The following is a 23,828-nucleotide window of genomic DNA, read 5'->3' as shown; positions in this document are numbered from 1 at the left end:
CCCTGGAGACCCTGTGCTGGGTAATACTCTGCCAGTCTAGACTTGGTAACAGACACCACTGACTCAGCCTTACGATGACTGATGGACTTTGCAGAGGACTTAACAGTTGTCCAAGTGGGAACAACCCCATTTCTGTGACTGAAGCCATACCCCTCCCCCCCCCTGTGGTCTCCTGCCAATAGACGCCTTTGTTTGCTGGAAAAAGATACCGAGCTCTTGCCAATAAACTCTGCTAATGTTTGGAGGCAAATTCACAGCATGTTTCAGCTGGCTGGTCTCTGAGCTGTCTCCCCCGTCAATGCTACTTGGATTGACCCAGATGCTGCTCGGCCAGATTTATGTTCCCACGTTCCTGACGTGCTCAGAGAGATTATAAGGCTTTTTATTCTTAGCATTTCACTTAAAGCAGCCAGCAGTTTGCAATTAAAGAATTGAATGAACTTCACTCCTGGGCTGCTTTTGGCCAAGTTGGCCAGCCATAAATGTTAAGGTCGCAGGGAGTATATAACTACCATCCAAGGTTTATCAGCAAAGGAAGCTGCCTTATACAGAGTCAGAACACTGGTCTATCTAGGTTAGTGTTGTCTACAATGTCTAGCAGTGACTCTCCAGGGATTTATACAGGGATTTGTTCCCAGTTATACCTGGAGATACCTGGGACCGCCTGTGTGCAAAAGAGATGTTCTGCCACTGAGCTGTGGCCCTGATCTCTTTTTTGTAGAAATAGTCTGTGCTATTCAGTGCTTCATCCAACAGGCTGGCAGAGTCAAAAGATTTGGAAATTTAGTTCAAATCAACAGGTTGAAAAGCAGTCCTCACACTAACCTGGGTCGCCATCTATCTAGTTTTACTATTTCAGCCCCAGCCCACCCCCCCGATTCATATCCTGTCCACTTGGCTTATATCCTGCCCCTGTAGAGTCAGGTTTTTAGTTGATGTTGGGTTTTGTTTGTTTGGATAGGCCTGGGTAAGTGCCATCTCCTATTCGCTTACCTATTCCTATACCTTAGCATGAATTAACCAGATCAGAACAAAACCCCATCAACTGCTGTGTTTTAAAAGCAGCAGACTATGTGACTTTAGCAGATTAACTGCCAGCCCCTGTTTATCCCCCAGTACCCTCGATACTAGGGGTAGGCAACGTGGTTCCAACCATATGATGTTAGACTGTAACATCAGCTCCAGACACTGTAGCCAATGGCTAGCAATGTTGGGAGCTGTAGACTAGCATCTTGTGGAGGGCACATTGGATACCTCTGCTGTATACTGATTACCCTTCACATTGCACTAGTTTCCACCTTTGCCATAAGCATTTTTATGTAGTTCTGTTAGACCGAACCACAAACACACTAGAAGGAACCTTCCTTCTGCCTTTCTCTATTCTGTGCTCTGAAGAACCCTCTGAGACTGCACCCCTGGTTTCCCAGGAAAAACATAACGGCAAGGTCTCCACCAGCCTGGCTCCATCCATTGGCTACAGAAGCAGCAGCTGCAGGGAGTTTGCTGTCTCAACACTTCTGCCCACCCTCCAAAAAAATACCACTCTACTCCAACTTACTAGTTGCACTGGGGCTGCGTATCCAGAACCCCCCTCCATTAGCCAGAGGACTAAAGGCCACTGGGGAGCTGCCCTCCCAGGACCCAAGGAATAATATAATGGCAAGGAGGAGACCAGTCTGGACACATCCATTGACCAGAGGAGGCTCAGCTGCATGGAGTTTGCATCTCCCTCATTCATAGTAAGCACACTTGGATCCTAATGTGAGTTCACTTGGGACTGAAGAACCATCAGCCTACGATTTACTGGGTATATGAAGTGGGAGTTTTAGTTTTCTGCCATGCTGTTTTTCAAGGGAAAGAGATGCCAGAACTCACCATGAACACCTCCCTTGTTCTCTTATAATGACAATGGCACCCACCTGAGAGGTGCCAAAACTGTGTTCCAATGAGTTCTAGCTAAAAAAAGCCATGTTTTCTGTATGTGCTGTTAACATATACCGTTACTTGTAACTAGAGATGGGAGAGAAATTCAACTCAAGCACAGACTGAGTCCTACATTATTTGCACTTTCTGAAACAATATGTGCAAAGTGAAACACTGTCATCCTTCAAAATTCATGCTTCTCTGAATTTTGCAATGTAGCTCACTGGCTAAGCAACGTGCACAAAAATATACCATGGGGAAGTGTCCCTAAAAATAACATTTAAAAATGTCTTATACTAGAGAAAACTGCTTTGCAAAAATGTGTATATTGGTCAAAATTACATACAGAACCATCATGTGACGAGAATATTGCACTAAAATGCTGATGAATTCCCATGAGAATCTTTTAAACATGATCCAACATGATGCGGGCTTATGAAGAACTGAACTAAAGATTAGAGATATGAGAAACTGAAATCAACAATTTTGCCTATACCTACATGGAACTTGTCTTGAGAATCATTTGACTGAAAGGTGGGGTATGAACCTTCAATATAAAATCAATCAGGCTCCATGCTTTGGAGCCGATAAAACAAAGAAGAGAGGTCTGCATATGAACACTCCCCTTTTCCTTGAGGTCCCTAGCCCTTGTGAGCCCTTACATATCACCTGGAGATACTATGAAACATATTGGTATTAACAGAATCGGATCCCCTTTGTTCGCAAGAGCCTATGCCGGATCTGAGTGCTGAGAGACGTCACTTGTTTGCAGAACCTCCACTTTAAAAAGATCATCCAGCGTCTGGCTTATATCACCCATGTCTTACTCTGAACTGGAAATTGCGTTATATTTCAACATTTCCAAGCTCAGAGACGCACACAGCCTTTGAAAGCTGCCAGAGAAGGCTGGATGTAAACAGAACTTGTCTGGTTTTACTTATACAGATTTTTTTACGGTGAATCTTTGGCTCCAATTTGATATATATTCTCTCTCTCTCTCTCTCTCTCTCTCTCTGCTGTGCCCGGAAATGACTGTTATTACCAGCATAAAAGAATGCTGTCGCTTGGAGCAAATGGCAAAATTGACTAGTACTGAGCCACAGGGACAGGTGGCATAAATCAGAAGATTTCTGGAGAATTTAGTGAAGTGGTTTTTTAAAAAGAGCAGACGTGAAATCTGGGTAATCTCATTACAGCCAAGGTTGCAAGCTGAAAGGGAAAGCACCATAGCTTGGTGGCATGTAGAATCCCCAACATCACCAGGTAGGGCTGAGAAGGAACCCCAATCTGAAACTCTGTGGAGGGTCACTACTAATCAGTGCAGACAATACTGAGCTAGACGGACCAATGGTCTGATTTGGTGCAAGGCAGCTTCCTACATTCCTATGAGGGGTAGCCAATTTTGCTCCCATATTTAAAGGGGAGTGGGGGCTTCTAACTTGTCTGATTGATGAAACTGGAAGGTTAATTTTGGTCAATGAAACAATACATCTACATATAGAAGGGGGGGAAATAAATCATGAAGGAAGATCAAAATCTCTCCAAAGGTGCTTCAGAAGGATGATGCCCCTCTCTAAATGTGGCTCATGCCCCTGGAGATCTGGAGATGAATCCCCTCTGCGCCACTCAGGCAGATGCCAACAGCACAGACCCTGTCAGAAAGAGAATGTAAGCACCGACATTGCATTCTCTCTCAGCACTATTCCCCAGCCCCGCTCCCAAAACAGGTTTCAGCAGCACATTTGATTAAAAAAATGCAGAGGATCATCCTTATGAATGCTGGAGAAGATAACATCCAACCACAGAAAGGAATGTGATATTTCAAGAGCAGCAGCAGCACCAGACAGAGCTCCTTTAAGGATATTGGGAGTTTAAAATGTACAGCAGAGATGGGGAACATTTCTTTCTATGCAGGGCTGCTGACCTATCAGAAAAGGAAATTGGAGACTGGTTAGTAGACAGAGCCAACTATACTTTCTCTATCTCTCTCTGCCACCCTCTTCTCTCTCTCCCTACTGAATGCTTTGTGCAAGCGTTGCTGAGCCTGTCTGCTTCATTTAGAAGGCTTCCTTGTGTCCAGCTTGCAGGCATGGCCCATGTAGTTATGGTTTAAGGAAGCCACTTCCAAATCATGTCATAATCTGGTTAGTCTGTATTACCTAGAAACAGGAGCAAAGTGGTGTGTATTTGTGGTCCCTATTCTGTCACAGGATCTGGTCTCCTGAAACCTTCAGAGGTACCAAAGCAGATTCACAAGATTAGAAACAGGAGAAACTTCCTTATACTGACACACACACACATTGGTACATCTAGTTCAATCTGTCTACATCGACTGGCAGAGACTCCAGGATTTTAGACAGAGGACATTTCTGGCCCTATCAGAAAATTCCAGGGATCAAACCGGGGTAATAATAATAATACAAAGCAAATGTTCTGCCACTGAGCTACAGTCCTCACCCATGAGATCTGGTCTTACAAACACCTACATGCTCTTAATTAAAAGTGCTGACCTGCACTGTCTCAGTAAGGTATGCTTGAAACCTGGTATTCTCTAAGGTAGATTCTCTCAATCTTGACTTCCTTCCCCTCCTTATTTCTACAGATGAACTTTTGCAATGTCCACCATTTAAGATATTTCACAGAATAATGTTATGCTCACTTTCTGATGCTCACTGGGGTGTGGATGAAGATTCCAAAAACCTAGTGGCTTTCCCTGGTGGGAAACTCATTGCACATTTTCTATAAGCATTTTTTTGATAAATCTCACCCCTTTCAGAACCAGTCTAACTGCTTCACCCTAGCTTTCTACATGGTTTTTTTTTTAATGTGGGTGCAAGACATGCAAGTACCAATGTCGGATTTTAATCAAGGGGAACAGTGAAAGGGAACAAGGTTAAAATCTCCCTCATCCACTAGTGCACCCCTTGTCCAACTCTTCTCTATCCTGTGACCGCTATTACCACATTAAAAAACAGCTTGGGATATCCTAAACACAAACTCTAGCCACATCTAATGGCCTTTACCAGACAGTTGCAGCTTGAAACTGCATTTTTGGAGAGGCAAGCAGAATGCACAAGGAACCAAGTTAGAAGCCGCATTTTAAAAAGAAAAAAAGAATTATGTTTGATTACAAGGATATAAAACGCTTTAAGATATTTCTTCTTAGGAAAATTCAGGTGGGTAGGAGATATTTAATGTCTTACCAGATGAAAACTAAAAGCAATTTCATTCATATGCATTTTTGCTGTTATTGGGTTTTTTGTTACTGGGGCTGCTTTCTGCCTACAGTGAATCACCTGCCTGCTGGTCATCTGTCAAAGGGAACAAGATAGATCTACATATGAAATAGCCATCAACTCACTATAAATATATATAAATAAACATGCCACCTTTTCCACAGCATAAGGCTTGCCGTGAGTGTTAAAAACTTCCTCTTCTAAATAGTTCTCCCCTCCCTTTGCTGTCACTGAAAAAAACGCCTTTTAAATTGCCACACTTTTTTTATAGAAGGTAAATTTGAAATCATTATTTTTCTTTTTTGTCTTGGAAGCCGCATACTGGCTTCAACTGAAGTATTAGCCAAGCAAGGAGGGACTCAGAAATAAAACAGGAAGCATTTTAAATGAGTCTATATATAGAGACCACCCTTTCACAAATCCAGTTGTTGTTTTAAAAAAACACCACATTGCCATTTCACTAGCTACCGCCCCATTCACCCAAATCAGAAGTTCTCCAACACCAGGGATATTTTTAAGCCTGTAAAAAGTGATAATTATGCCTCAAAACAGATTGGCTTTTTTCCAGCTTTGGCCACTCAAAAGACGCATTTGATGCCAAGGCAGTCACATGAACTCTACTGCTTTGTAAAAATGTGCAAATTATGTTGATGTGCATTTTGTTTCTTATGGTGCATTTGGATCCTGCTGTTCCTCCAAGGAAGTAAAAGTTGGTATGCCTCATTCTCTGCCCCATCCTTCCTTTTATCACTACAATAACCCTGTGAGATAGGTTAGCCTGAGAGTGCATAAGGTCACCTAGTAATAAGGTCACCAAGTAAGGTCACCAAGTAAGCTTCATGAGTAAGGGGGCACCAGAACTTGGGTCTTCCCAGCCTAGCACACTAACCACCAGACCATACTGGCTCTCAAAGTCCTGCAATAATTTCTCTCTTTACCTTTTAAATCCTCAACCTTTTCAAGTTCCACACTATGCCAACCTAGGGAAGGGCTGCAGCTCAATGGTAGCATCATGGGAATGACCCCTGCCTGAAACCCTGGAGGCTTTTTCTCCTTCATTTCACGTTTAAATTTAAACATCCGAATGTTGAGTTAAAAATCTCGACTCTTCCTCCTGAACAATTAAGTGCCATGTCAATGAATAAATTAGCGCCTTAAAAACCTGAAGGGTAATAAAATTTAAATCCTAAAAAAAAAAAAAAATAGTAATAATAATGCACATGGAAAGAACATAATGTACCAAAAAAGGTGGGGGAAAGCGCAATGCCTGAATTTCAATTGCTGCAAAGTTACCCATAAAGGACAACCTAACACTGTACACAACACTATTGTCTCACAACGAATGAAACTGATCTGTAGAAAACAAAACTTGAAAAAAGAGACAATGCACGTATTTTTGTACACTAAGAAATCTTTAATATATATTTTTTTAAAGGACAAAGCTTGGCGGAGTGATGTTATCCGGCTACCCTTGCTTGCGTGAATTTATCTTTTAGAAATCTCTAAATGACTTAAAGTGAATTACAAATATCTTTAAAACGGCTGGGAAACCCAAAAGAACTAATGAGGAATATATGCAAGAACTATAAATGTATCTCTTTGGGAAATCACAGTCAGATTATTTTTATCTTATTACAGTGGGGAGGGCTGCAAATTGAGGCTGCATTCCTATACATTACAGGTGGATGAATGGATGGATGATGGATTAAGAAGCGAGAAGAGGGCACTCCATTTACTTCCTACTTTAGTCCTGCCCACTTTCTGCTTTGTCACCCTTATTTATTATTACTTAAATATTTAGAATCTGCACCTTCATATAAAAATACGCATATAAATATATCAGATGGCGGTACACAAACACAAACAGTAGTTACAGTAAAAGCAATTTAAAATGTCAAACAGATGAGTAAAGGCTGGTTGGCAAAGAATCTCAGGTTTGAAAGGTCTGACTGAATAATAAGTTTTACAGTGGTACCTCGGGTTAAGAACTTAATTCATTCTGGAGGTCTGTTCTTAACCCGAAACTGTTCTTAACTTGAAGCACCATTTTAGCTAATGGGGCCTCCTGCTGCCCCTGTGCCACCGGAGCACGATTTCTGTTCTCATCCTGAAGCAAAGTTCTTAACCCGAGGTACTATTTCTGGGTTCGCGGAGTCTATAACCTGAAGCGTCTGTAACCCGAGGTACCACTGTACTGGCAAGATGTTCTGCAGGGCAGGACTTACCACACTACGGACTTGGCCCTTGGTAAAGACCCACTGAACCTCAGAGCCATGTAGGACCCCACTTTCACATCTGATCAACCTCCCTGAACGTACCTCCTGTCTACTCCCCCCCTTTTGTTTTATCTTCATCTCTAAAAAAGAAAGTGAAGGGAGAAGGTTGTCGTTTTGTTCTTTCTGTTTTAACTTTTTGTCTTGTGTTTTTATTTTGTGAACTGCCCTGAGATCAATTGATGAAGGGCAGTATCTAAATCTAATAAATAAATAAACGTTACTGTGTGTGCCCTACTTGTGGAGACTGCCCCATCACCTGAAGATCAACTCAGAGGAACATCCTATGAGCTTGTGAGAAAACTGCACTTCTAGAAAGAAAGAAAATACAAGTCAAACCTATCACTCATCTTCATTCCTCATTTTAAAGTGCTGGCCAGCTTCCTGCTGCACTGAATACACAATATATTGCACAAGTCATTGATTAAGACCAGTGGACAAATTAGGCACCAACCCCACCAAACTCAGTCTGCCTTTAACCAGCCTTAACCTGGTTTCCTTCTTACTTACAACCAGTCAAAGGGATGGACCAGGCTTTCAGCTTCCTGTTCATTAGTACCAGTACTGCTCTTGCAGAACTCAGCACGGAGGAGGGATGGGACAATTAATTGCCTCTGCCTGTGGTTGACTCTGTCTCCCCCTAGTGTTGGGCTCCCTGCCTTCCACCCTACGCGTTCCAATGGGCCCCAGTTATCACTACAGTGGACGCTCAGGTTGTGAACGTGATCTGTGCAGGAAGCACATTCACAGCCCGCGAGGGTCACGATTCGGCGCTTCTGCGCATGCACAAAGCGCGATTTAGTGCTTCTGCGCATGCACAAGCACCAAAACCCGGAAGTAACCCGTTTCAGTACTTCTGGGCTTGGCGCGGTGCGCAACCTGAAATCACGCAACCCGAAACATCTGTAACCCAAGGCATGACTGTAGTTAAGACTTTCTTATCTTTTCTTCCCTGTGGATATGCAGTAGCTTCTTGGAAATTTGTTGCTGTATGCAGGACCTTTATTCACAGCTGCAAATAATGAAGTGTTCATTCTCCAAAACACTGTTGCATCCCTACTTCATTTTAGGATCATAAATCCAAGTTTCTCCTTTTTTTGCCCTCAAAAGTCCAATAAATATATCAATAACTTCAGGACAATTAGCAAGGTTGACACATTCCCATTCCCTGCTGCCCAAAGCCCCTGGCAGCCTGGTGATGTCACCACACCATCCTCTTTCACTCTTCTAAGCAATGTCATGTCAAGAAAGAACATCCGGTGCATAATATTATACCACTGGCCACTGAGGAACCTGGTGCGGCAGTGTTGTGTAGAATTCAGCTTTGCATGACCCAACTGGAGCCTGCAAGCCTCCAGAATGAAGATGGATAATAAATGCAATCAAATTGTAGCCTATTGAATTCAGACGCTAGCTCCTGGCACAGTTCGGTCAGAGGGTGCCTGATGTCCTGCAATTTAAGGCTGTCTTTTGTTCTAGAAGAGGGGAGGCCAAATGGATGTCTCTGGGCTAAATCTAGTCCTCTGAAGCCTCTTTTCTGGCTCTGGCCAAATATTCCTGTTTTGTGAGTGAGAAAATGTTCATTCCCTGTGAGAAAAGGTAACAGTGGGTCTCATTTCACATACACTACATAAATATTGCTCCCATGTGTGGATTTCAGACGGACAAAAGACCACCTAAAAAACTTTAAGGGAAGGGCACTAGCTCAAAAGGGCATCTGCTTTAAAGGCAGAATGACCCTGGTTCAATTGCTGGCATTTCCAGGAACGGTTGGGAGGAATTCCTGCCTGAAACCCCAAAGAGCTGCTGCCAGTCAATGTAGACTATACTGAACTAGATGGACCAGTGGCCTGATTCAGTACAGTATAAGATCCCTTTCTAGGCTCACCACCAACTTTCTAAACTGTATGCGAACATCTTATTGTTTCAGGAAGCAAGGTCATTCTGCTATTCTCACCCCATCCCCAAAGATGATGCCTTTGTACCACTGAGAAATGCATGCTTCACAGATGTGGCCTCTTTATGGCTAGATAATGTCAACTGTTTGCTGTAGAGCCTGGTCTGTTCGGTCAAACGGAAACTGCCCCACCACCTTCAGAATAAGTCAGCATGGAAGAGGATGGGGACAAAACTAGAAATAGTTGCCTCCATCTGTCTAGCTCCACCTACTGTTGGGCTCCCTGCCTTCCACCCTACTAGTCCTACTGGGTGCCAGCCACCACTGGTTTAGCAATCTGAGAAGATACTGGAGTGTTCCAACTACTGGGCCAGGATCCAAAAAATACAATGTCCCCCTCCACCCCAGCCCCCACTAAGCCACTTTGACCACAGTGGGATGTACTGTCACAGAGACACAGTCAAGGAAGTGCTTCCTTTTATCATTCCTAAACTGATTGCCAACAAATCATCTCCATCAGTTCAGCCTAAATTAGAGTACCATGTAAAGAGGAAAAAATGTTTATTCACCCCATCTTTATAATCTGAAAAATAGCCATTATGCTGCCTTATCAGGTTGCCTTCTTCTCCACACCTAAAAAGTGGGTACAGTGGTACCTCGGGTTAAGTACTTAATTCATTCCGGAGGTCCATTCTTAACCTGAAACTGTTCTTAACCTGAAGCACCACTTTAGCTAATGGGGCCTCCTGCTGCTGCCGCGCCGCCGGAGCACGATTTCTGTTCTCATCCTGAAGCAAAGTTCTTAACCCAAGGTACTATTTCTGGGTTAGCAGAGTCTGTAACCTGAAACGTATGCAACCCGAGGTACCACTGTACATTGTTTTATTTTTGCTCTGCCCTTGCCTGCAGGGATCTCAGACTAACAGAGATGACTGCCCTCACACTTGTTCCTCTTAATACAACAGTCCTGAGGTGAGTAAGGGCCGAGAGATAGCAACTGGCTGAAGGATCTCTAGAGCAGTGTTTCCCAACCTTTTTTGGGCAAAGGCACACTTGTTTCATGAAAAAAATCTCGAGGCACACCACCATTACAGCCCCGTGACGTCAGCGTCACGCCGGGAGGGACGCACGAAAGTGTAAGTTTCAATTTTTTCCCCTCCCCCTTGCCTTCCTTCTGTGCCAACCGCCAAAAAGCCAAGAAAAAAGCCAAGACTTTAGGGCAGCAGGTCGACACGGAAGAAGCTCCTACCTAAGGACAGGTGCGACGGCCGTGTCCTCTTCTGCCACACTTGGCAGCCCTGCCTCACGGTCGTGACTCCCACCCTGATTTCTCCCCGCAGGTCGAGCAGCACAGGCAGCCCAATGTGTCCAGCCCAGACACAAGCCCCGCTTCCCCAGTCTAGATCCTGAATGCGACCAAGTGCTCTGGACTCCCGAGCAGGGTGGGAAAGAGGACTTGCATCTGGTAGCCTCCGGGCTCCTCGCCTGCTCGAGGGATGGCATTGCAGGCAAGCTGCCGGCCGTCGCCATCGCCGCCCCCTCATGCGAGTGGACCTGCCCGGAGTGGTGGGCCGGGGGAGGCTCGCTCTCTGTGGGGATGTGGCCCGCACGCGCGGCCCCGCTTCCTCCTGCCCAGGGCTGAGCTCCTTACCCGCGATCTCGGTCTCGCGCACGCGGATCCCACTTATTCTGAAGCTCGCGCCACTAGCCGGGGCTCTCACACCGTGCCAGGGCGAGGCGGCGCGGCCCACTGACGTCATCGCGGGTCGCCGCCGCCCTCGACTTCCCTGTTCCCTCCCCTCCCTCGGGTCGCCGTGGTTACCGAGGACTGCAAGCTGCTCGGGCGAGCGTGGGGCATTAAGTGGGAGAAGGAAAATTAAAATTAAAACTCGCCTGAAGGCCGCCTCTCCGGATACAGTGGTGCCTCGCAAGACGAAATTAATTCGTTCCGCAAGTCTCTTCGTCTTGCGAGTTTTTCGTCTTGCGATGCACGGTTTCCCATAGGAATGCATTGAAAATCAATTAATGCGTTCCTAGGGAAACCGCCTTCAGACCAGGTCCGGGGACAGTCTGTCCCCCAACCTCTTCTGAAGGCTGGGGGGGGGACAAGGGCTTTTCTTCCCACCCCCAGCATTTTAAAAAACCCTGGGACAGCGGAGGACTTCTCCGCTGTCCGGGGCAATCTTAAAATGCTGGCAGGCGGCATTTTAAAATCGCCCGGGACAGCGGAGGACTTCTCCGCTGTCCGGGGCGATTTAAAAGCCCCTGGGAAGGCAGGCAGGGGGGACAAAGATTTTCGCCCCCCGCCCGCCTTCAGAAGAGGTCCTGGACCTCTTCTGAAGGTGGGCGGGGGCGAAAGTCTTTGCTCCCCCCTGCCTGCCTTCCCGGGAGAGCGGAGAAAGGCAGCGCGTTTCTCCGCTGTCCCGGACGGCTTTTGAAGGCAGGCTTTTGAAAGCCGTCCGGGACAGCGGAGAAACGCAGCGCGCCCTTGCCGCTGCCCCCCGACTTGGCTGGAAGGCTGGCGGGGGGAGAAGCCTGCTCCTCCCCATCGCCAGCCCCGCAAACTCGGGGGACAGCGGGAGAGGCGCAGCGCGCCCTTGCCGCTGCCCCCCGACTTGGCTGGAAGGCTGGCGGGGGGAGAAGCCTGCTCCTCCCCATCGCCAGCCCCGCAAACTCGGGGGACAGTGGGAGAGGCGCAGCGCGCCCTTGCCGCTGCCCCCAGACTTGGCTGGAAGGCTGGCGGGGGGAGAAGTCTGCTCCTCCCCATCGACAGCCCCGCAAACTCGGGGGACAGAGGGAGAGGCGCAGCGCGCCCTTGCCGCTGCCCCCCGACTTGGCTGGAAGGCTGGCGGGGGGAGAAGCCTGCTCCTCCCCATCGCCAGCCCCGCAAACTCGGGAGACAGCGGGAGAGGCGCAGCGCGCACTTGCCGCTGCCCCCCGACTTGGCTGGAAGGCTGGCGGGGGGAGAAGCCTGCTCCTCCCCATTGCCAGCCCTGCAAACTCGGGGGACAGCGGGAGAGGCGCAGCGCGCCCTTGCCGCTGCCCCCCGACTTGGCTGGAAGGCTGGCGGGGGGAGAAGCCTGCTCCTCCCCATCGCCAGCCCTGCAAACTCGGGGGACAGCGGGAGAGGCGCAGCGCGCCATCCCGCTGTCTCCCGACATGGTTTGGAGGCTGGCGGAGGGCTTCCTCCTCCCCCAGCCCCGCAAGCTCCCAGAGCGATGCCAAAGCTGCGCGCAGCTTCGGCATGGCTCTGGGTCCCGTTCTGGGGGAGGGGGAAGCTCGGGCTTCCCCCGCCCCAGCCCCACGCCTGGCGGTGGGGGAATAATTTTCCCCCCTTTATTCCCCCCCCGCCAATTTTTCCCGCGGCACACCAGGCAACGTCTCGCGGCACACTAGTATGCCGCGGAACACCGGCTGGGAAACACTGCTCTAGAGAGCTTTGTGGTCCAACAATCTAGCTCAGCCTTCCCGAACCTGGTGCATTTTAGGTACAATTGTACCTTGGTTCTCAAGCAGAATCCGTTACGGAAGTCCGTTTGACTTCTGAAAATGTTTGAAAACCAAGGCGTGGCTTCCGATTGGCTGCAGGAGCTTCCTGCACTCAATCGGAAGCTGCAGAAGCCCCGTTGGACGTCTGGCTTCCAAAAATCTTTCGCAAACCGGAACACTCACTTCCAGGTTTGCGGCGTTCGGGAACCAAAACGTTCGAGTCATAAGGTGTTCAAGAACCAAGGTACGACTGCATTGGTGGACTCCCAGCTCTCATCAGCTCCTGTCAGGTTGGTAAACGGCCCCCTTCCTTCTTTCCATTGCTCAGTCTATCTCATCTTTCACCCCATCCACATGAAATTGAGTTGAGGGTGGCATGTGGCTCTTGGACCATCAGTTTCCCACCACTGCTTAAGACTCCTTTGGTAGAGAAGACGCTTCAAACATTTGATCATTTCGGTTGCCTTTCACAGCACCCTTCCCAGATCTACCTAATCATCGAAATCAAACTGTGGGCAAAAGGGGGCTCTTTATGCATCGAAGATCAGGTGATCACCCTGCGTTGTTTCATTTCAACAATTAGGTGAATAACTCGAAATTCCACTTGTCTGCAAGCAAAACAGCACCTGAAACCCCACAGAATTAATCTGGCTCTCCTCTTGATGAATGCAGATGCCATTTGGCAAAGAAAACCATTCAGAAAATGTAATCAAACTGCTCCAGTGCTAAAATGTAAAAGCAGAAAGAGAATTATTTGTGAATTCCCTTAAAGGTAATGAATTTTGATGTCGCCTACCCATTTTGCTGAAAGACACATTAGATACCAACAAAATAAAAAGTTATTTCATCTGGAGCAATTACATCTGCATCTCTCTCTCTCTCTCTATATATATATATATATAGATATGCGCGCGCGCACACACACACACACACACACTTCTCCCCTTCGCAGCAGCCAAATTGGGAAGCTGAGCAAATCATAATGGAGTCGAATATACAAAATGCCTTTCAGCATCAATCTGATGAAAAGACTCTTAAAAAGTTCTGCCCATTCTTTATCACAATATGCTCATTTTTTGGGGGGGGGGGGAGAAATACATATACATTTGCTTTCTGTCGCAGGACTACAACCACCCCCTCTTTGTGAACTTAGCAAGGTGGGTGGGGAGGGCAAAATCTGGCATTTCAAAGTGTCAGGGTGGAGGTTTATAATTGGAGGTTTATAGCTCTGTTCCTCACAAACGGTTCTGTGTTGATCTCACAAGTAGGCAATTGCACAGGACCAAGTTCTGTGTCCTCAAGCCGCATACAAAGGGGGGGTGGGTGGGTTGGTTGAGAAATAAATAAGACTCGTGTGAACTCTCAACAACACCCAAAAACAGAGGAAACTCACATCACTGACACTTTTGAGCTTCCTTTTCAAGAGGACACAGGAGGGGAGGGAGACAAGCAGGGATGGATTATGTGTACCTTGTCTGCACCTTCAAACCCATGGTTTTGTCCCTCCTTATCTTTCTGTGTTTAATTCCTGATTCATCCATGAGACTTTCACTCATCTTGCTTCACCATATTACCGTCCAACAGCCTCCTGTTTTCTGGGAAAACTCAGCCCCTTTCCCCTTGCTGTGCCTTATACCTTGCTGGAATAGCCTTCCAAAATGCCTTTGTGCAATCACCTCCCTTAAGCTGCAACCCCCCCCCCCCCGGAAACCATTATTTTCCAGGAAGCCTTTGGTTCATCACCCTAGTCCTTATTGTAACAATCCAGTGGGAATAATCACATAGCCTTTCTTTCACCTGCTTAATCATGTCTCAATTTTCCCACTTAAGAATGTAAGAAGAGCCATCCTGGATCATTCCAAAGGGGGCCCACCTAGTCCAGCATCCTGTTCTCATAGTGGCCAAATAGATGTTCCACAGGAAGCTCGCAAGCAAGCCCTGAGCGCAACAGAGCTCTTCCCACTTGTGATACCCAACAAGTGATATTAAGAGGCCTACTAACTCCAACAATGGAGGTACAGCATATCCATTGTGGCTAGACGCCTTATCCTCCATGAATTTGTTCAATGCTCTCCTTTAAAGAGCTTGGGTGTAACCTTCAATGCCTCCCTTTCCATGGAGGCGCAGGTTGCAGCCACAACAAAGGTGGCATTTTTCCATCTCTGCTGTATTAAGCAGTTGGTCCCTTACCTTTCTCGCCGTGATCTGGCCACAGTGATCCATGCGATGGTCACCTCCAGGCTTGATTATTGTAACTCGCTCTACGTGGGCTGCCCTTGAAGCTGACCCAGAATGCCACGGCGAGGCTCCTTACGGGGTCATTGCCACGAGATTACCAACTGCACTGGCTCCCGGTGGAGTACAGGCTCAGGTTTAAAGTGCTGGTTTTGACCTTTAAAGCCCTATGCGCCCTAGGACCCATGTACCTAGGACCCATGTACCTACGCCTCTCCTGGTATGCCCCGCGGAGGACCTTAAGGTCCACAAATGACAACACTTTGGAGGTCCCAAGTCGCAAGGTGGTTAGATTGGTCTCAACTAGGGCCAGGGCCTTTTCAGTACTGGGCCCGATTTGGTGGAACGCTCTGTCACAAGAGACTAGGGCCCTGTGGGACTTGACTTCTTTCCGCAGGGGCCTGCAAGACAGAGCTCTTCCGCCTGGCCTTTGGCTTGGACTCAGTCTGACCCTTATTTTTCCCTCCCCTTATGGTTTTGATCTATGGGCTATTATTAAAATTGAGGCTGCATTTTAAATTGTATTTTTAACCTGTATTTTAAATTGCCCCCCCTTTATGTTTTTATTGTAATTTTACTGGTGTTAGCCGTCCTTAGCCCAGCTCTGGCCACGGAGGGCGGGGAATAAATAATAATAATTTATTATTATTATTATCATTATTATTATTAAAGGCATACATGTCAGTGCCTCTAACAACTTCTGGGAGTGCATTCTATAGATTAACTATGTGCCATGTGAAGAAGCATATTTTTTTGTCCTAAATTTTCCAACGTTCAGCTTCACTGGATGACCTCAAGTTCTAGTGTTTAAAGAGAGAGGGGAAAACTTCGCCCTCCCCACTTTCTCCACACCATGCATCCTCCTATACACCTTGATCTTGTCTTCCTGTTACTTGTCTTTTCTCAAAACCATAAAGCCCCAAATGTTGTAACCTTGCTTCATAGGGGGAGTTTCTACACTCCCTCGATCATTTTGGGTGCCCTTTTCTGAACCTTCTTCAGTTCTACAATATCCTTTTTCAGGTGAGGCAGCCAGAACCATACATAGTATTCAAAGCGCAATTGCACCACAGACATGTATAATAGTGTTATGCACCTCTTTTGTTGCTTCCTTGTTCCACTAAACACCCTCCCAGCAGTTCTTTGTAAAGAACCATGTACATAGGTAGTGCAATATATGCAATAAAATGAGAATGGTCAAGAATTTCTAAATAAATATTTATTTCTCTTAAACCCTGCTCTTATATAGGGACTCCTGCTGATCTTCTGGAAATCTCTTGCTCACACATGGACATGTGTGTTGTCCAATGGATGGACTCTTGACCATGGTCAATGATACATAGTACCCAGGAGAGCAAGGGAAGGGGTGCTTCAGATATGTCACACACTTTCCCTAAAGTGCAGAGAGGATATATCTGTTAAGCCTTAGAAATGGATGCTAGCAAGCACCTTACACAGCAAGAGCCCTAACAGAGGGCAGTCTTGCACTTTACAATTTGCCATATGCAACCAGGAATCCCTGGGAGGGGTATGGTAGAAGGAGCAGATTTCTCAGCTCCTCCTCTGACAGTCTGCTTGGTCTCTGTGATACCTGAAGTCTTTTCCTTTTACTACTAGGGTAAGGGAACCTTTTTTAGCCCAAAGGGCCAGGTCTTTATCTCCCAGCACCTCTGCATGTTGACTTTGACAGGTGGATTGGGCTACCCACCTGTCAGTCATCTGACATCACAGTGATGTCAGGAGACTGATCTCTCAAAGTTGACCTGCAGAGATGGGGTGGGAGGAGATAGCAAACAGGGAGCAGCACTGAGCAGAACTGAAGTCTCTGCGTTTCAGATGATGAGCAGAGACTTCAATACTACTCTCTGCAGAAGTCTGCTTCACCAGCACATTCCCCAGCTCAGCTTGGCTCTCTGCAGGGATATGAGGAGGATTTAACTGCACACCCACCTGTCTATCAGCTAGTGTCACTCCAGCAGGCAGCTGCTGTCAGCTGAAGAATCCTGCTGCTTTAGCTCAGCGCTAGTTTTCTATGGGGAACTGATGGGTGCAGCCACCCCAGAACTGAACCCTGCTGTCGCCCACTGGAGTGACACCAGCAGATTGACAAGTGGGCGTACTGCCTGCATTTCCATATATAGGGCTTGTCCTGTTCTGTGGCCAGCATAGAGAAACAAAGATTTCTAGTGTTGCAATAGGCTAGAATTTCTGTATTTTCCTTTTCTTTTGCAGGCTAGTCACTGTGGCGGGGCTTAGTGACTTAGTTGTGACATTTTGCAAGCTTCAAGGATCAACTGATTATCATTGTGGGTCAAAACGAGGCCAACAGACATCTTTGCAATGCCATGTGATTGGCAAGAGGTCAATCCCACGGCCCCCACTCGCCTGTCAAACAAGCCCTGCTGGGAGATAAGGATTTTGCTCATTGATAGTATCCAGTTCCCTATCCCTGAGTTAGGGACAGAGTTGAAGGTGCAAGATATAGAAAGGCTCAGCCTTCTCCCACTTTTTATATATCTGCTGGAAAATGAACAGATGCTCTCGGACTGCATTCAAGTCTAAGAAAGAGGAAGGGACACCCTCTTGGCAGATTAATTTTTCTTGCCTACATCCAAAGACACCAAGGAGACCTCCTTCCCTGCCAGCAGAATCATCCTGCAAGCATGACATCACTGAGGAAGGAGGATTAGTGATTTAATAAGATCACAGCATGTGGTGCTGGTTACTCCTTTCTTCGTTATTCACTGGTGCTTCTTCATCCAGAGCCAGGTTCTCGGATTCAGAAGGGGGGAGATGAACAGAAGATGTGTGCCAGATCCAATCTTGCAAGGCAGTGGCTGAAGAGAAACCCAGGCATTGTCTTGCTGAGCAAAGGAAGCCAGGGTGTGCTTGCAAAAAGCAGCCTTACGAGAAGGCAAGCAGAGGGGAGATGAGGCCAGTGCTTCAGGCTGGAGGTTCTGGGTGCTCATAATATAGGAATCTGTCTCATACCAAGTCAGACCATTCGTCCATCTAGCTCGGTATTGTATACACTGACTGGCAGCAGCTCTCCAGGGTTTCAGACAAAGAGTCTTAGTCTGAACACTACCTGAAGAAGCTGAGGATTGAACCTGGGACCTTCTGCACGAAAAGCAGATGCTCTGCCACTGAGCTCCTGGGACATAAGGAAAGCCTTGCTGGATCTGACAAAGGTCCACTTAGTCAAGGACTCTGACTCCAATGGCAGCCGGTCTGGTGGTACTGGGAAGTTTAAAAGCAGGGCATGAAGACAATAGCTTTTCCCCACCCACCCCACTAGCAACTAGCATTCAGAGATAGAGTGCTCCTGGACCTGGAGGGTCCATTTCACCAGCCAGGCTAATCCCCCCTTTGGTAAACCCACCCTCCATTCATCTAACAGCCCTTTCAAGTGATCTAGGTCAACAGTTGTCACAGTGACACATTCCCTAGTGCCTCACCCACTGTGGGGCACCATCCTTAGTTCATCCTGGGCAGACCCTAGTGAAATGAAGTGTCTATAAACTAGCCTTTTGCACCAAAGGTAAAAGCTTACGTCAGTTGATCTGCCCCCTTCTGCCTCTTATCCCACCCATCATTGGCATGTGCAAACCCCCCCCACTAAATAAAAGAAAAAGGTTGCCAAGAAAGGAAAGTGTCCCTCAGACTGAAGCACCCTTGATCTATGCTACTGATTTGTATCAGTGTTCCCCAAGGAGAAGGAATGACTTTGTTAAACCAGCATGCCTGCAGGGTTGATGTGGCTTGACAAAGACAGAGAGAAGTAGAAAAGCTGATATAGAATTAAAACTGGGTCTCATGCAGCATGTTGAGGTTAAAGGCCTACAACAGCTGAGGACAGCTGAGCTAGAACTCAAAAACATATGAGGAAAAGGGAAAGCCAGGCAGCCAGTGTGGGGTGGTGATCACCATGTTATATTCGGACCGAAGAGACCTGGGCTCGAATCCCTAATCAAACCATGAAACCCACTGAGTGACCTTTGGTGAATTACTCTGCCTCAGACTAGTTTACCTTGCAAAGTTGATGCGAACACTTCCTTTGGATGTGCCAGCCCTTCCAAAGGAAGGAAAACTAATTTTTCAAGTATCTACAAGGACCGCAGAAAGGGAAGTGGGGAGAGAAGAGAGCTGAGTGTTCACCCTTCTCCACTGATGGCAGGGCAAGTAGCAGGTTCAAGTTTCATGAAAGTAGGTTGAATCTGAAATGCAGCAGCAATCCAGCACTCTTCCGAGAGAGAGAGAGAATGGATAAACATGCACCTCTCTGGGACTCTTTCAGGCTTACACTGACCCTGACTGCTAAGCTGGATGGCTCTATTCCACTTCTCTGATCTAAGTACCAGCTGATGGGAACTGCAAGTGGGGAGACTTGAGGTTGTGCTTGGGTCCTGCCTGAGCACTTCACATGAGGGCATCTGGTTGGCTGTGCTGAGACTTGATGGGGTGCTGGCCTAATCCATCAGCCCTTTGCTCCTCAGATGAGACGGGGGAGATACTGCTTGCACATTGCTTTTTCCTGCTATTTTTAATTGAATCATTTGTGTTTTAATGGCTGGATCACTGGTGCTTTTTTCCTTTCCTTTTTTGCTTTTCTATTTGTAAGCTGCTTTTCGCAGCTCCTTTCCAAAAAGGGAAAGCAGGAGGGGGCACTTTTCAAAATAAAACTGATGACAATGGTCCCTTGCGTTTTCTCAGTGCAGATGGGCCCCCATATAATTTCCACTGGTGTGGATAAGCAAGTAAACTACAGCTCCCTTCATCCCTGTCCGTTAGCCATGCCATGTAAGGCTGATGGGAGCTAGAGTACAGGGATATCTGTGCGGCCACAGATTCATCATCCCTGACCTACACTAACTGGAAGTAGCTCTACAGGGTTTCAGGCAGGGGTCATTCACAGTCCCACCTGGAGATGCCCGGGATTGAACCTGGGAGCTTCTGCACACAAAGAAGATGCTCTGCTACTAAGTTAGTGCCCTCCCTGCAGATATATAATGGGCATTCAAGAAACTTCTTATACTGAGTCAGACCATGGGTCCATGCAGCTCAGTACTGTTTACACTGATGGGCAGAGGCTCTCCAAGGTTTCAAACAGGGATCTCTCCTAGCCTTACCTGGAGATGCTGGAGATCAATCATGGGACCTTCTGCATGAAAAACAGATGCTCTACCACTCAGCCAGGGCTATCCTTATTAACTTTAATCTTAATCACACCATAAAAGCAAAAGCAAAAACAAAACCAACAATCCCTGCCCCTCAATTTGTATATGTTTCTTTTGAAACAAGCAACCAAACAGTAGCCTCCTGGGTGAGAACATATTTTGGTGAATTATTATCGAAATTGCTAGCCCTACAGTTCCCAAATACACACACGGATTCAGTCTCCTTGGCACGGCACTGCCCAGCAATAATCTATCAGGAGCCAATACCTGGATGCACACGTATCTGACCATTAGCTATACCCCTGCAATTGTGTGGCAGTAAGAGGAAGGGTTCCTCTGCCTCCAGTCTTCCTTCCTTCCTCTGTGGCCAACTTGTACAATTCCATTCCAAAATAATCAGAGTCCAAAAACGGCACCCTGATTCAGGTGATTGCTGCACAGTGTGTGCCAGAGCATTTTCTCCAACCTCCATTCAAAAATCAAAGTGGTGGGGGAAGAATGGAGGAAATGGATGGCAAATGGGTTTAAAAAAAAAAGAAAAGACAGAAAGACAAGATGTTTGGGAAGGAGAACCCTTTTCCGTACTTCCTGTTGCCACATCTTAAAATTCTGGTCATGTTTCCAAAACCTCCTGTACAAAAAAATAAATAAATAAAAATTAAAAAGGCTCCCCCAAATCAATTACCAGTTTATGGTACTTCATGCCAGCCTCCAGCATCTCTTACATGGGAACAAACCAGGGTCTATTTACTGCCCTTGGGCTGCAAAGACAAGCTTTCCCACCAGACTACAAAAACCCCAGGAGAGAGAGAGAGGCATTTGTACATATTGCATTCGATTTGAAAGATAAATAGCAATGAAGAGCAATTAAAATCCAACTCAACAAGAGACACCAAGCTTTTCACACCCACCGATTTCCAAAGCTTGCCTGCTGTAACTCAAAAATCGGGGTGGGGGGGTGGGGGTGGGAGAGAGGATAAGCCAAGAATAATCGATAAGCTGTGGCTAGGAGGCACCAAGATGCTTTATACAAAAAACCATTCGGGTGGATGAAACAGGCTGTGCTTAAAATTCTGTTTAAAAATAAAATAAGGAGGGAATAAAAAAAAAACTTACCAGCTCTACCGATCCATAATGCTTTCGGCTGAATTCTCCACGTCTACAGCCCAGGTCCTCGGAGACAGAGCTGGAATAAAAGTGCTTCATCAGTAGACATAGCTAACTGGCCCCTCTAAGCTATCGGGGGGGGGGGGAGATGTGGGGGAAAAGATAGATTTTGCTTTGCTTCTCAGTTCAGCTGATGGAGGGTTGTTGCTGCTGCTGGTGCTGCTACTGCTGCGTTTAGCTTCATCACTGCAGGAGACCCTCCTTGAAACATAGACAACTTCACGCAGCCATTGCAGAGCCTGGCTTTCTGAATAAAGGGTGGCAGGGTGTGGGGGGAGAGAAAGGGTGGATGGAGTGGAGGGAGTCACAGAAGCGAAACGCCCCCTAATTGGAAGGCAAAAAGAAGACGAAGAAAAAGCTAAGATTCAATTAAATATTTAGTCATGACATGATGATCAATAGAGAAGGGCCAAGGCAGACAGTAGCTTGTAATTGCGTTTGTGAAAGTCTCTCTCTCTCTCTCTCTCTCCCCATCTGACCAAAAAGGGAAAAGAAAATCCTGCAGCGCTTAAATGCTAGGTGGGGGGTGGAGAGCAAGCAGCCTGTCCACCTCCCTTTGCAAAGCAAGTTCTCCGCTCAAAAACCACAGTGCAATTTTAACTTTCTTTTTAGCACGCTTGCCTACATCTTTCAGAAGAAAAATGGGAGGAAAAGATTTTTTTACACACATACTCCTACACAGAAATATATAAAAATGTCCCTTCTTTTGCAAGAACTTTTCTCTTTGTGGCCAAGCCCTGATAGAGGAACCCCACCAACCTCTACTTAAGATTAAGATACATGGTGGATGTTTTTTGTTATAATTTTTTTATTCATGCTACTCTCCGGTCACTGCCAGTGTAGACACACAGTGTTTACTTGCCTTCAGAGGAGATTGGTTGTCGCCACTCCGCATGAGTTTCCCTTCAATCACGAAGAACAAGGGTTCATGCAGAAACACAGTAGATGGGCTTTCTCTTTCAGACTCCAAAATGTAGAGCGTTTGGGATGCATACCTGACCTTTCAGACATTTTGGAACACTGATCCAGAGTCTGCTCAGTGCTAACTGTTCCCACCACTTCCAATGTTACCTTGGCCTTTGGTTTTAGCTATCACAATTCTTTTTCATTGTTCTCCAGTCAGCTAAGACTTCTCGACTTAGAAGCACTCAGGATCACCCCCACCTCCACCCCCTCGTCTGCCCCACTTGGCTAAACATTAAACCTGGCCTCAATTCCAGACCTAGTGGCCGTTGGCTGGCTTTCGGCAGGCCACTCCAGAGCCAGCTGGAAGAGCTGAAACTGATGCAGCACTGCTGGAGTATCCTGGGAAGCCCTACCTCCAGCACCAAGATGAATACCTCCAAGGATATTGCTACTAGTGTTGTAGCTCAAGGGCACACCTTGTGTGCAAGAAGGTCCCAGGATCAACCTTGCAATCTCCAGGTTGGGCTGGAAATGTCCCGTTTGAAACCCTGGAGAGCCACTGCCAGTCAGTGTAGACAATACTTCACTGAATAGACCCATTTTAATATTCCAACAAGCTTCTCGGGTAGGTTAAGCTGAGATTATCCAACCCAAGATCACTCAGTCAATGTTGCTACTGTATGGCAATATGAACATGAGCTGACACTCTTAACTACAGTACTAGCTTAGGAAGCGCCATAGCCCAGAAGCGGAGCATCTGCTTTGCGTGCAGAACATCCCAGATCCAACCCCAGACATCTTAATGGAATACAAGCCTTCCTATCTGTCCACTGCCTGAAACCCTAGAGAGCTTCTACCAGTCAGCATAGACAATGCTGAGCTCAATGAACTGTTGTTCTGACTTGGTATAAGACAACTTCCTAAAGGTAAAGGTAAAGGTACTCCTGCCCATCAGGGCCAGTCGTGACCGACTCTAGGGTTGCGCGCTCATCTCACTCAAGAGGCCGGGAGCCGGCGCTGTCCGAAGACACTTCCGGGTCACGTGGCCAGCGTGACTAAGCTGTATCTGGCGCGCCAGCACCAGCGCCGCACATGGAAACGCCGTTTACCTTCCCGCTAGAAAGCGGTCCCTATTTATCTACTTGCACTTAGGGGTCCTTTCGAACTGCTAGGTAGGCAGGAGCTGGGACCGAACAGCGGGAGCTCACCCCGCCACGGGGATTCGAACCGCCGACCTTTCGATCGGCAGGTCCTAGGCTCTGTGGTTTAACCCACAGCACCACCCGCGTCCCTAAGACAACTTCCAATGTGCCTTTAAATCTGCTCTAGCTCCAAGATGGAAGGGAGTGATGAAAGGGAGAAGATCCTTTCCCAAGCTTCCTCCTTTATGGTCCCAAGTAGCAAAGGGGATGGGGTTGTTTTGGAGCGTGGCAGAGCAGAGGGAACACACGGTTCACTCTCCCACCCTTTCCCCATCCCCTTTTAATGTACAAATATGTGTTATAGTGAGCAAGACCAATGGTCC

The 23,828-nt window shown here is 47.0% G+C and overlaps 1 protein-coding gene across 8 annotated transcripts in view; it reads right to left on the bottom strand.

Annotated features, from left to right (window-relative positions):
• The window catches only part of GARNL3 (GTPase activating Rap/RanGAP domain like 3), a 112,402-nt gene that overhangs the window by 55,753 nt on the left and 32,821 nt on the right, over positions 1–23,828 (bottom strand). For 6 of the 8 annotated variants that reach the window (XM_028714777.2, XM_028714772.2, XM_028714768.2 and 3 more), the window contains one exon: positions 21,347–21,416. The exons of 1 other annotated variant lie outside the window; for it this stretch is intronic. In XM_028714777.2, coding sequence (XP_028570610.2) covers positions 21,347–21,416 — 70 coding nt within the window. Of the gene's footprint in view, positions 1–15,008; positions 15,057–21,346; positions 21,417–23,828 lie in introns of those variants that run through there. One more of the 8 variants, XM_077922220.1, reaches the window with a different exon arrangement.

This window comes from Podarcis muralis, chromosome Z (genome assembly GCF_964188315.1).
Source record: "Podarcis muralis chromosome Z, rPodMur119.hap1.1, whole genome shotgun sequence".
NCBI classification, from domain to species: Eukaryota; Metazoa; Chordata; class Lepidosauria; order Squamata; family Lacertidae; genus Podarcis; species Podarcis muralis.
This window is presented reverse-complemented; position numbering and strand designations above follow the sequence as displayed.